This window comes from Cyprinus carpio, chromosome A21 (assembly GCF_018340385.1).
Source record: "Cyprinus carpio isolate SPL01 chromosome A21, ASM1834038v1, whole genome shotgun sequence".
Taxonomy (NCBI): Eukaryota; Metazoa; Chordata; class Actinopteri; order Cypriniformes; family Cyprinidae; genus Cyprinus; species Cyprinus carpio.
The window spans coordinates 10,158,927-10,172,401 of record NC_056592.1 but is presented as its reverse complement, the minus strand read 5'-3'; the positions used below and the strand labels follow the sequence as shown (position 1 = coordinate 10,172,401).

The following is a 13,475-nucleotide window of genomic DNA, read 5'->3' as shown; positions in this document are numbered from 1 at the left end:
CACATGGTTAACCCATATCGAGAACTGTTCCTCAGGCAAAACAGGAAAAATTAAAGTCATACATCTTCAGAATTCACTAAGGCGAGATTGTACCATTCGTCTCCTCAATCTACAAAGCTGAAATGTTCCCCATCCGAATCCAAACCAACACTTTCAACTCGAGAAACACGTTTCAGGTTTTCCGATGATATACCATTGTTATCGATGAAGAAGAGACAGAAGAAGAAGGGCTTACCAATGCATACGTCAATTTTGCCCTTGATGGCAGCTTCATGGAGCGGAGTGTAATTCCAGTTGTCTCTGGCATTGGGATCGGCTCCTTGACAAAGCAACAGGTTGACCACCTCGGCGTGACCGAAGGAACAGGCGTTGTGCAGCGGGATCAAACCTCCATCGTCTCTTGCGTGCACATTCGCCCCCGTCTGCAGGAGATGTTCCACAACGTCTTTCCTTCCAAAACCTGCGAGACAAAAATGTCAGTTATCAAGTTTACAAACATGCATATCAGTCACGTCTAGCAAGAAAATCATTTTACACGTGTGCTGCTGTTCTTTCCATTGACTTTCAAATCTTATCTATGATTTTAGTCATGATATGAGAACCTGTTTCAACAGAAAATGCTTTATTTTGGTTTGTTTTGATTACAGATTAAGAATACTTGGACATGAAGAAGAAGAAAATAAACCGGTTTCCCACAATAGACCACAATGACGATTAATATGTGTGTACAAGGAGGATCATTCAATAATTTTATTGATTATAATGCATGCATTATAAGCATCCTAAAGAGGCAAATACCCTTCAGTAGCATGCTTATTCCAACAAGAAATGTATCAGTGTACATTTAAAATAATATATGTTTGGCAAGTACAGTTTTCCTTTCTCTGTGGACATATTTCCTACTGCAACCGGAAGCTGGGGCGGGACATCAAATGGCTCCTTAATTTGTTTAAAAACAGCCTCTAAATAACCACAGGTGGACTAACATCCACAAATTTCATTTTGATATCTTTAAAGAAGATATCCAGCCATTTGTGATTATTGGATAAGGGCTATTAAAAATAATTTTGTAGTGGCTGCATTTCCAAAGAGCATTACTAGATGAGTATAAAATGAAGAATGAACATGTATATAGAAATTTCAACATTATTATTATTATTATTATTAAATTGGAAAACAGTTTTGTAGCATATACTACATTTATGTTTTGCGTTTAGTGTTTTGGCAGCTCTGGAGGATCACAAGGAACGTGAAAGGGTCCGGTTTCAGTTTATCATACAATAATGCGAACCAAAGTAAACATGAATTTTGGACATTCGAGGACAAACTGTAACTTTATTATGACGTTTATTAATTTTATCGATCATCTCCCGGTGCACTGCGGTTCATTCAGCCTGTATGTTGAACTTTATTCACTTACGGCAACGCATCAAACGAAAACAAACACGAGCGGACCGATTTAGCTCGCGGAGTGGTTAACTTTCTACTAGATGTTGTATGATTGTCTTGTTGCCCAACTTGGCCAAACTCTACTTTATTCCCCTTGACCCCCTTTCCTTTAACCCCATCTTACTGTTTATTTAGCGACTTAAACCGTCTACCTGGCTGCTTTCCAGGTCAAGATTGATCGCAACCATTTATATATTTGTATTTACCTGCAGCGAAGTGAAGCGGGGTGGACTTGCGCCCGGCCATGTCCTTTGCGTTTACATTGACCGAATCCAGCCTCTTCACCCGAGACACGTCCCCATTCCTGCAGGCCTCAAATAGCTCCCTGAAAGCCCCACTCGTCCCGCAGACGCTGCCTCCAGGACTGGCACTACCGGAGTCGGGAGTGGAGCCCGCACTACTGCCCCCGCCGGTGGTAGACGAGCTACTGCTGCTCGAGCTGGAGCTGCTGCTGCTGCTGCTGGTGCTGCTGAGGAGCGGAGTGGGGATTTCTGCAGTGATCTCCGGATCCCCGATGCTTTCCGGCTCCCCACCAGCCGCAGAGCCGCCGGTGTCTGTGGGTGATTCTGGAGGCGTGAGGGGACTGGGGTCGGGTCTTGGTGGGGAGGATAAGTTTTGTTGTTGGTGGTGCTGGGAAATGCGACGAGACGTCGCCATTTTCGCACTCAAATCCCCCTCTGGCAGCGAAAACAGTTGGGGAGAACTTCCGGGAAGTGTCAGAGTAAAACTTCCGCTTGCAAATTACCAAAACGGTCAAGTTTTTTTTTTTTTTTTTTTTTTTTTTTTTTTGCTATCTGTGTCTTATTACCATGGTAACAACAGTTTCCGCCAGCAAAAACCAGGGCAGGCATGGGGCATGGTATCAACAAAAATAAATAAATAAATAAATATTCAGACAGAATTTTGTTCTGAATATAATTAAGAGAAATAATAAACAAATGCAAAAGTGTTTCCGCAAAGTGTTATGTAAGGAAATCTGCCTACATATAACAGTTTACCATATGAATAGACATTCCTGCTATTATTGTTGATGGTTTGTTTCTGCTGAAGAAGAAAAAAAAAAAACATTTAAACTAGTCTTGGTTTGCTGGTCTTAGAGCTGGTCTTCCAGTGCCTACCTGGTTAAAAAGTGCCTAAACCCCTCTAAAACCAGTTCTCTGATATCAACCAAAACAGCTAAAATCAGAAACCATCTTAATCTGTATTATTATTATTATTATTTTATTATTATTATTATTATTATTATTTACAGCAGGGGTCAGTTCATATAGAATGTCTTTTTAAATTATGTATAAAATAAGATCTGTGATTCAAAAAAGGAATTCTGAAGGAATACAATAGTTGTATGGTTCGTCAATCACGTAAACCGTGTGTCTTTATCAGATCAACATACTTCTGTTTACAATATCGAATTAAAAATCATGGTTCAAAGTCTTGGATGTATTAGCAGCTGTTTATAATAAACCTTGTTACTTATTCCCTAGACCCTCATTGGGCAACTCAGCCATCACTGATCCAATATTGACAAAACAAAACTGCAAATTCCCGCTCTGTAACCATCTGTTTTAACTCGTATTAGGCTAGTGAAAGTGATGACCTTCTGGGATCAGAGTTCTTTTTTCTCAGCTGTTTGGAAATATTTGGTTGCTCAAGCTGAAGGATGAGCCCAGGATGAACGTTCACAGTTTTTGTGCTTGAGTATAAGGTTCTGCTTGTTTGATGCCTGTTATATTATAACAATATTTGTGTGAGAATCATGGAACTCTTATCTCACCGACAGTCCAACGTTACTGTTTACAAAGCTATTTGATTTTCTCCTCATGTTCAAGAGTACTAAAGTGTAATATATTGTCAAAATATCTATATCCACATCATGGTCCAAAAGACCAAATTGAAAATCTGAGTTTCAAAATCTAATTTAAACCTGAAAATAATCAGAAAGTTTAGGGTTTCGAAAAATAAAGGAACAAATACATAGCAACATCCGAATATGTATACTTCCTCCCTACTGTATGTGAAAATCAGTATGTGAAAAGAGTAGTATACCCAAATTCACAGTATTCATAAAAAAGTAGGCAAAAAGTACCCAGATGACCTTCTTCTTCTGGTGAGATTCCTAAAAGGATAGTTCACCAAAAAATAAAAATTTGATGTTTATCAAATGAAAATCAGTGGTAAAAAACTATATAAATATTTTCAGTTTCTTGCAGACTGATCGTTTTGTGTCTTTACACATCAATGTATCATCACAAGCCGCAGAGTTTAATTTGGTTTTGTTTGTGTATGTTTTTTTGACTCTCAAACCATGATTCCCATCCACTTACATTATATGACTGACAGACTGCAACTGTTTGAGTTAAAAATCTTTGTTTGTGTTCTATTGAAGAAACAAAGTCACCTACATCTTGGATGCCCTGGGGGTAAGCAGATAAACATCACATTTTCATTTTTGGGTAAACTATCCCTTTAAGTCCACATCCAATAATAGACACTTTTTAATCCCATAAGGCCACAGGAGTGGATTTGTGAAAGGCAGTGATGCAACTTACACTGGTAGGTCAAATGACAATGTCAACATGATGAATGTAGTACATCAACTGCTTTCATACTACTATTCATACACAGAGCATGCTTTTTAACAGTTGTGAAATAATAACTTATCCAGTAAAAGTACCTACCCAGAGAATTTGCTATTTTGAAACTTATGTTTAATTTTTAATTTAAATGACCCCTGCTGCCACTAGATATATACTGATGTGCCTGCATAGGTGTCATATCAGCTGTCATATAAGCATCCAGTGATGTAAACCTGTCTGAAAATACTTTTTCAAGCACAATACTTCCAATTATTATCAATCAAATCAGTGTCAGCATGACTCCATTTGACCTCTTCTTGTCACCTTATATGCAGTGTTCTTACTGATTCAGAATGAACAAGCCTGAACAGCTGTTCTGCTGATAACCTTCTCTACAGTCTGTTTTAGTTTACTATTTCACAAATCATGCGCCTAAAACAGCTTCTCTTTTTCTGCTGATTGTGGCTGTTTTTTTGGCTCTATTATGTTCCAGTGTTGGGTTTCCTGTATCTGGATTTATCCATGGATTTTCCACACCATCTGTGCATCACTTGTGGCAGCAGTAGGATCAGGTATACCGCAGTCTCCCAAAGACTCCACACTGAAACTGAGTATAATTCTGACTCCTATGATGAATGCTTCTTTGAGCTTGGATTTTAATCAAATATAAAATACAATTTATTTGTTCATTATAAAAAAAACAAAAAAAAACATGCCTTTTTAAAACTTTTTTGAGTTGAAATTGAAATGAAAATAAAATAATTAAAATAAAAACTCTTAATAATTAAATAGTATTATAATATAATATATAGTATAATAGTATTTAAAAATACTTTTAATATTTTGTACATTTGTGCAATTTAGTATTCAGGCTTTTGTGTTTGATTTTTATGTGATATAATCCCATCCCAATCCCATTATAGTCAAACACATATAAAAATATTAAACGCTAAGGAACAATCTTAATTGAAATGTATACATTAAAATTTATATAAATGTTTAAAAATAAAAAAGGCAATTGACACTTTTTATCTTACATTTCTGACTTTTTTCTCGCAATTGCAATTTATATTCTGAATTTATATTATGCAGTTTGCCTAATTTTTTCCTCAGAATTGTGAGAAAAAGTGAAATATAAACTTATAGTTATAGAATTGAAAAAAAAAAGTGATAAAAGGTAACAAGAAACAACTAGACAACAACCATGGGTGTCATGAGCGCCTGTTCCAGAGACAACAATGCTTATCAACTTTCTTTTGCATTTTCAGCTTCAATGTACAAAATTTAACACAGCTGCACTGAACAGAAAAAAAGGGAAATTTTTGTTTATGTGTATTTTTGTGTTTTGTGATAGAAATTGGCATTTACACACACACACTGGTCAATGTGAAAGCATGCAGAAGTTAGTGAGTTTATGTTTATGGGAGAAAAAGTGTTGGATATTTTTAAAACACAGTGGGACCTCCAGACATGACCTACTGACCCCCAGTCCTAAGAGTCACGTGACATGCCATTGATCGCCATGGGTGAATGCATGCCCCTGTAGCATGCAATGATTGGTCCAAAGAGGTAGTTCACGTGAACACGGTCTGATCTTCGGCAAAAATGTAATTTTGGGGCCGGCCGGTACAGCTAGGAGGCTTGCACATGCCGCCGGAGTGGCCGGACGCACATCAGCACGAGCGTATTTTACTCTAGTGAGCTGAAGCTGCATTCATTAACAAAAAACACTGGGCTTGCTGAAGAAGTTTGAGCCAGTTCAAATGCCGTAACACAGGTATGCATTCACGTATGCCCTCATTTTACGATCAATTTAAAGTGCACACGAGTTGATTGAGTGTTCAAACACGCAGGGTTTCTTTTTTTTAATCTAAGGGAGGGAGGAAACTTTTATTAAACAGTCGTGCCCAAGGAAACGGCTTCAAACCAGGAAGAGCATGATGCAGAGCGACAGATGATATTAGGCTTAAAGCTTTTAATAGATATATGGAAAAGGAAAGCAATCTTGTATAAGGTTGGGATTTATAAAAATAAAATAATCAACGATTAAGAGGGAAGGGTTTGATCAGAAATAGAGGCAGCAGTGTGGTATATAACGTGATGGTATGTTGGACCAGGGCGAAATTTGCAACTGCAAATGAGCTCCAACAGGTGCGAAACATTTGATTCTAAAGCTGATTGCCATTGCCTGTTATTTTAACTCACCATTTTCTGGTTTAATCTAAAGAAAATCTATCTTTCGCTTTACTTAGACAGACCGGAACTATGTTTCCTTGTTGCTGACTATATATGTATACAAGCTAGTAGATGAGTATTGTAACACGATTATTTTTAAACAGTATTTGTCTCTGAGTTTTTGAAATTATATTTCCATATTTCCCTTCTACAAATTAAAGTTGTTTTGAAACGTATTGCTTATTTTTACATTGTGTAGAATAACGTAAAATTACAAAGAGTGTTGTTAAAACCAAACCCACTGCTAGATGTTTTAAATTGTGTGCATGAGTTTAATGTAGTGTTAAAAGATATTTAAATAGTTTAACATCGAATGGGAATTTAGAAAGAAATACAGAACAAATGCAGAAATAGATAAACTCTCGAGTCTAAAAACATACCTGTGTATGGGTTAGTTATTGTAATTATTGTGGCAAATACAGGCCTGTATGCTACAATCTATATATGGGACCTATAGAAGTACCCTGTAAAACAGTGTCAACCCTCTCTATCTTCTCAGCCATGATATTTCTAGCAGATTTGCATGTAGATGAAACACTTGTAGATGAGCTGTTATATGTTATTATTATTTTTCTATAAACCAATAATTATTAAAAAGTCTTGCATCATCTACTCCAGAGTTGCTCAGATCTTGCCCTGGAGGGCCAAGGGCCTGCATAGTTTAGCTTCAGCCCTGATCAAACACTCCTGAATAAGCTAATAAAGGTCTTCAGGATCACTAGAAAACCACAGGTAGGTGAGTTTGATCAGGGTTTTAGATAAATTTAGCATGGATAACTTGAAAAGACATTGGTTTGCTCGTTCAGGTGCGTTTAATTAGAGCTGGAACTAAACTCTGCAGTGCTGTGGCCCTACAGGAACCGAGTTTAAGATCCCTGGGTTAAACTGTTAGTGTTACAGCTCACCCTGTGTTACAGTACTCGGCAGTCTGAAAATTAAGGTCTTTTCTAAACAAAATTTCCCTTTTTAGTGACTGTTAGGTTTTTCTTTAAATAATCAAGTTCTTTGTCTTTTAAAAAAATTGAGTTAAATGTTTTACAATTTATGAACACTAGAGGGTGCTTAATATCTTTGAAGTTCAGTCTCTTTGGTTCTCCATAATTTGCTGCTCCATATCCCCACTCCAGCCTCCAGCTAAGATAAACTTGTTTGACTTGCTGCAATCTTTTGCGTAATGTTTAATTACTTGATTCTGAGTCTATATTAAGCCCAGTTTGCTGTGCGTAATGAGTTAATTATTGTATACAGACTATATGTTAAGGATTTTATGCTTTGTTTAATTAAAGTACAAGTGTGAAATTTGAATTAGTCATATATTGGAAAAATTCTTTGCTTTCAACCAACATTCCCAGACCTTTCTCACTGTATTAATGTGGTTATTAAAACACATTTCTGCATTTTCAGTGCACGTGGCTGCTGTCCCAACGAATCCACCATGCCGATTGAACTCGCCATGCCGATTTACCTGACAAATGAAGAGTTCCTGAACCCAAGGGTGTCTAAATACAGCAGGCCCTTGCGGCCATGTCTACAGCAGTTTCAAAGTACCAAACTTAGTTTTGGCTCTCCTAGGGAGCAGTCAGAGTCGAATGTGGCCAGCGCACCCTTGGCAAAACCTGGCAGGGCCAAAAAACAAGTATCTTTTGCCGATCACAAGGGCCTCGCCCTGACGATGGTGAAGATCTTTTCTGAATTCGATGATCCCATTGATGTCCCAACCAACATCGTGCCGTTTTTTAGCTCTTCATTGACACTGCCAGAAGGGAAGGACAGGTTAACCCTCGACTTTGACCAGCCGTCTGCAGATTACTTAAAGTTTCGTCAACGTGTAGAAAATGAAAACATCTGCCTCGAACACTGCATGCTTAAGGAAAAATCTATAGCGGGCACGGTTAAAGTCAAAAACCTTTCCTTTGAGAAGTCCGTTAAGCTTCGCATTACGTTTGACACTTGGAAAAGTCACACAGACATAGAATGCCAGTACGTAAAGGACACTTACACCGGCTCAAACCGTGATACCTTTTCATTCGAAGCTACTTTACCTGATCAGGTGCCTCCACATGAACGCATCGAGTTTGCCATTTGCTATGACGTCAATGGCGTGATGTTCTGGGATAACAACCAAGGACAGAATTACAGAATCGTTCAATCAGCACTGAAGAAGAATTCAAATGACTTGAACGGTGACCATCAGCGATATGGTGTGTGCGATTGGGACCTTCATTTCGACCGATACGGCAGCCCCAGATGTTCTCGTGGAATCTTTCCCAATTGGCCAAGCTATGCTGGATATGAAGACATTGGTCCGTATTACTGAGAATCTGCTTTTGGGGCAGTTTATCCTGCTCACATATCCATCAGACATTGTGATGAATGCCTCTTTAAAAAAAAAAAAACACAGCAACTTTGACGCTGTTCTTTGAACAAGGAGCAGTTGGACTGAGAAGCCATATGGACACTTGAGATGTTTATTGTCAATAATATTGGATTATATTGTGCAATATGATGTTACGTTTTTAAAAATACTGTTCATGGTGCTATACGAATGTAATTATGAGGGTAAATTTGTTTATTTTCCAGTGCCTGTCTAATGCATTAATGCTAGTTTCTGTGCAGGGTTGTGAAAGTTCTCGAGGTTGATTTTGGGTTTGCGTGGACCTTTATAAAATGATACAGTGTTAATTAAGTGTAAGTAAATCTGCAGGCCAGTATATGCTAAACTGTAAATCATGATCATATAATTTCAGTTGAAATGAACTTCTTTCTTGAGAACAACAAATGGTTTTGATCTGAAAAACCTTGTTAAGAGCAAAGACAGAATGACCCAAAAAGTGTTTTTCCCAAAAGATGTGAGACCAGAGTTGTACTGGATATATGTATGAGAATTTTCATGTTTTTGTTCTTTGCTGAACAGCTCATTTTTAATGTAAAACTCTAAAAGTATTTACATTTCTGTATTTTAATTGACTATGACTGATTCTCACTATGATTGACTGCACAGCAGGATTATGATGTTTGTGATACAAGTTAATATGTAATGTGTATCATTTGTTCGAGGTAATTTATGCACTTTAATTTGTTGTTTAATTTCTTGTCACCCATTTTAAATAGCATTGTTTGAGTTTGAATACAGGTTTGCCAGAACCACTTTAAAGACGTTGTAAAAAAAGTTATCTCAATGGTATTAGGTATGTTCTTTATTTGCATTTTAATGCAATGTTTTAAATGTTTATAGTCACTGAAAATTTCAAATAAAGTATTGGAGCAAAAAATACTTATCTGACTTACCCTCTCTGTAGAAGTAGAAGGATGACATAAAGTATTGGTAAGACATTTTATCATGACCTATAGTGTTTAAATGTTTCAATTTGTCATGTTTGGATGCCTTTATCTGACTTATCTTCTCTGTAAAAGTAGAAGGATGAATATATATATATATATATATATATATATATATATGTATATATATATATATAATATTGCCAGTGTTAATACTTTTTGACTTAGTTGTCTCTGCACATTAATCTCAGATAGGAGAATGTTACACACAAATTACGCACTTTGAGAAGATGTTTATTTTGGAATTACCTAAAGGGAGTTTAATTTTTATTTAATAACGAGTACGTAAACATCGTAAACCATAAATTAACTTTTGTAATAAAAATAAGTACGTAAATAAATTAATTAATTGTACTGGGCTTTTATTCTACAATTGTTCGACCTTTCAATGACGACTTCCTGTGGACGTTGAAACGTCAGAAGGTGGCGGTAATGTGAACGGCTGTTGACCAAAAAAAAGAAGAAACGTTAGGGACAGGGTTGGCTCGCGTTAAAGAAGCTGTAGCTAATCAGGAGTTTAATTCTTTGCACACAGGGGCTAATTTTAAGTACATTGTTTAAAAAAAGAAACTTGAGATATATAGACAATCATTCAAGGTTGTAATAATTCGCCAGGAGCGGGTTACGTAAGAGACACTTAGCGTGAACGCGCGAAACCAGATGTGAGTCAAAACTGATGGAGTCACAGAAGAAGAGCAGTCAACCTGCAAATAAGACTTCAGCGTCTGAGGAGCACGAAGAGGAGCAGTGCTGCGCTGATGTGAGTGTCTAAACACTGACAGTCTCGTTTTAGTGACTGTCGGTAACACATAATATTACTGAAGGTAATGTTTATGAGTATTGCTCTGGCTAAGTATTGAAAGGCAGCCATTCTTTTTTTTTATGCATTCCTAATATTTGATTCTATTTTTGGGGGGGTTTAAATCACCATAATTTATAGTACTGGTCAAATACTTTTTTGGTAAATTACTAAATTAGTTAAAAATGTTGTCATTAATTAGTAACATTGTTGTGTGATTTTTAACAAGTTGTGACGTAATGTTTCTCCCACATATGATTGCTGTGTAAAATTTCAGAGTTTCAGCTTATGTTAGGTGCTGTTTTAACTCATATTTAGCAGAAATATGTATTAGTTGCTTTTAACTGTTGAGGAATAGTTCACCCAAAATGTAAATCTGCTAAAAAATGTATTAACCCTCAGGTCATCGAATATACGAGTTTGTTTCTTGTTGCTCACCAACGGATTCTCTGCAGTGAATGGGTGCCATCAGAATAAGAATTCAAACACAAAAATCCACAAGTAATTCACACGACTCCAGTCTATGATTTAATGTCTTGTGAAGTGAAAAGCTGCTATTTGTAAGAAACAAATTCATCATTAAGATGTTTTTAACTTCAGGCTGTCGTTTCTGGGCAAACTGGAGTTGTGTGGGTTATTGTGATGTTTTTATCAGCTGTTTGGAGACGGCACCCATTCATTGCAAAGAATATAATGCTAAATTTCCCAAATCTGTTCTGATTGTGTTGTGAATTGATAAGCTTATATTTGTGAGAAAAAAATTCATTTTTAAGATTAAATAATGTTTAAATTTTTTTTTATAACATTTAGACTTCCTGTGAAAACAATGAGAAGCAGGGGCCTTCATCACCAAAACAGGGAGATTTCAGTGATCCGGTATATAAAGAGATCGCGATGGAAAACGGCGCCATCAACCGAATGAACAGAGATGAGCTGTGTGCAAAATGTGCTGAGCTGAAGCTTGACACGCGGTACTCAGAGTTTTTATATTTTACATTTGTTTTATCTGCCATTTACTCCAAATTTACTCATACAATTCATTTCTTTTCAGGGGAGTTAAGGATGTCCTGAAGAAGCGCCTAAAAAGTTACTACAAAAGGCAAAAACTGATGCATTCAGCTGCTGCAAATGGGAACAGTGCTGTATATTTTGACTACATCTGTGTTGTGGATTATGAAGCAACATGTGAAGAGAATAACCCACCTGACTACCTGCATGAAATCATTGAGTTTCCCATGGTGTTGATCGACACACACACCTTGGAGATTGTGAGTTGGTGAGGGAACGGTCTGGCACGTGTGTGCTTGATTCTTGCCAGGCAAACATGATACCATGCAGTGTATTTAGTAAACTTTTAGGATTGGTCTGCTAGTTGTGAAAAATGATTTTATCTTGAGCCAAAATGAATCATAATAGATTTCCACAAAGCCACAGTGATGGTTAAGCCCATGAAGTTATTTTAATCCTAACACATAACACTTTTTAAAATTCTTATTTGGTTTGTAATCCCATTTCTATCATTACAGGTAGACTCATTTCAGGAGTATGTGAAGCCAGTACTGAACCCGCAGCTTTCTGAGTTTTGTGTAAAACTTACCGGAATCACACAGGCAAGGTTTATGAACTGCTTACTGAATTTAAAAAAAACATTTAAGATGGGTCAATATCAGTCATAATATCATCATCATCATATCAGAGGCTGTATTTTATGTGCCATCTACATAGTTAAATGTTTTAGTCTAAAATTGAATTGAAAGCAGTTGCTCAGACTCTAATTTGATTCTTCACTTTTTTTCTAGAAAGTGGTGGATGAGGCGGAAACATTCCATCAGGTTCTAAAGCGAGCAGTTTCCTGGCTACAGGAAAAAGAACTTGGTACAAAATACACGTATACATTTTTAACAGATGGGTAAGGATATTTTAAGCATGACTAATGAAATTTAATATGCAGAACAAAATACACTGTACAGCTCACTATCTTGTCTGTGTAGGTCATGGGACATGGGAAAATTTCTTCATACCCAGTGCAAACTGAGTTGCATCAGATTCCCACCGTTTGCCAGAAAATGGATCAATATCAGAAAGTCTTATGGAAACTTTTATAAAGTTTGTTTTCATGTTAAATTTCCTTATGATTCCTTACAAAGTCACAGAAAGAAAAATCTGAATGAAAAAATGTGTAATTGGATGTAAATCAGGATACTTTAAAGCTGAGTATCTGATGTTTTAAATAAGTAGTTGGCTTTGGATTTTTACATTTGAAACAATTCTGAGATTTTCATGAGTCTCATGCTGGTTTCTTTCAGGTTCCTCGTACTCAGACAAAACTAATCTGCATGCTGGAGAATCTTGGTATGCAGTATGATGGACGTCCACACTGTGGTCTAGATGACTCCCACAACATTGCCAGAATTGCCATTCACATGCTGAAGGACGGCTGTCAGCTGCGGGTGAATGAGTGCTTGCATTCAGGAGAACCACGGAGCGTGCCTATCTCTGCCCCTATAGAAGGAGCCCCAGCACCTCAAAACCCCAAGAAAAGAAACTAAAATGAACAGTTGAAAGACTCTTTCCCAAAAATAACATTGCTTAATGTGGACAAATGTGAAAACCTGTCTCATTGTGAATGAGATTGTGTAATTCATGTGTCTCATTGTGTAATGCATGTTGCACATCCAATTAAAAACTCAATTTTGTTTTCAGTGGTCAATAAACATTTTTTATGATGCGTGCTGTACAACATTATTTTAATAAGAGATATATTTTTTATGTATTCCTATTTGCTTAAGATCTGATTTTCAAGTGTACTACATTTTTGTTAGTTACTCTTATGTACTCGGGTACTTTGCACCTTAATAGTTTATGCAAAGTTTAGATGTGTTTTGGTTATGCAACAAGATTTGTAAACACAAAGTTCATTCTGGTTCTGGCCACCATATCTTTTTTTTTTCCAAGGCCATGCGTTAACAGATAGACAATTAAGAATGAACTTATCACAATCATTCTTAAGTACTGATGTTGTTTTAAAATGTTTTATCAGTGCATGCAATTATGTAATTTCTCTTACTTTCTAATAA

General features: G+C 36.7%; 3 protein-coding genes across 9 annotated transcripts in view; 2 read left to right on the top strand and 1 right to left on the bottom strand.

Annotated features, from left to right (window-relative positions):
• Positions 1 to 2,173, bottom strand: part of LOC109067302 (poly [ADP-ribose] polymerase tankyrase-1-like) — an 83,180-nt gene extending 81,007 nt beyond the window's left edge. For 3 of the 6 annotated variants that reach the window (XM_042778926.1, XM_042778927.1, XM_042778929.1), the window contains exons 1-2: positions 1,656 to 2,172; positions 236 to 460 (exon numbers count right to left, since the gene is read on the bottom strand). In XM_042778926.1, coding sequence (XP_042634860.1) covers positions 236 to 460; positions 1,656 to 2,106 — 676 coding nt within the window. In that variant the 5' untranslated portion in view covers positions 2,107 to 2,172. Of the gene's footprint in view, positions 1 to 235; positions 461 to 1,655 lie in introns of all 6 variants that reach the window. The other 3 variants (XM_042778930.1, XM_042778931.1, XM_042778928.1) reach the window with 2 other exon arrangements.
• A 3,386-nt stretch (positions 2,174 to 5,559) lies between these two features.
• LOC109045185 (protein phosphatase 1 regulatory subunit 3B-like) lies at positions 5,560 to 9,534 on the top strand. Of its 2 annotated transcripts, none has more exons than XM_019063033.2 (2): positions 5,560 to 5,802; positions 7,665 to 9,534. In XM_019063033.2, the coding sequence occupies exon 2, from the start codon at positions 7,696 to 7,698 to the stop codon at positions 8,575 to 8,577; it is 882 nt and encodes a 293-aa protein (XP_018918578.1). In that variant the 5' UTR covers positions 5,560 to 5,802; positions 7,665 to 7,695; the 3' UTR covers positions 8,578 to 9,534. The 2 variants fall into 2 exon arrangements, with proteins under 2 accessions (XP_018918578.1, XP_018918577.1); XM_019063032.2 differs by lacking the exon at positions 5,560 to 5,802 and adding an exon at positions 5,885 to 6,176.
• Positions 9,535 to 10,002: 468 nt separating this feature from the next.
• On the top strand, positions 10,003 to 13,124 carry LOC109045184 (3'-5' exoribonuclease 1-like). Its single transcript, XM_042778924.1, has 7 exons — positions 10,003 to 10,359; positions 11,209 to 11,369; positions 11,450 to 11,666; positions 11,925 to 12,008; positions 12,198 to 12,307; positions 12,390 to 12,504; positions 12,705 to 13,124. The coding sequence occupies exons 1-7, from the start codon at positions 10,276 to 10,278 to the stop codon at positions 12,945 to 12,947; spliced, it is 1,014 nt and encodes a 337-aa protein (XP_042634858.1). The 5' UTR covers positions 10,003 to 10,275; the 3' UTR covers positions 12,948 to 13,124.
• The last annotated feature ends 351 nt before the right edge of the window (positions 13,125 to 13,475 follow it).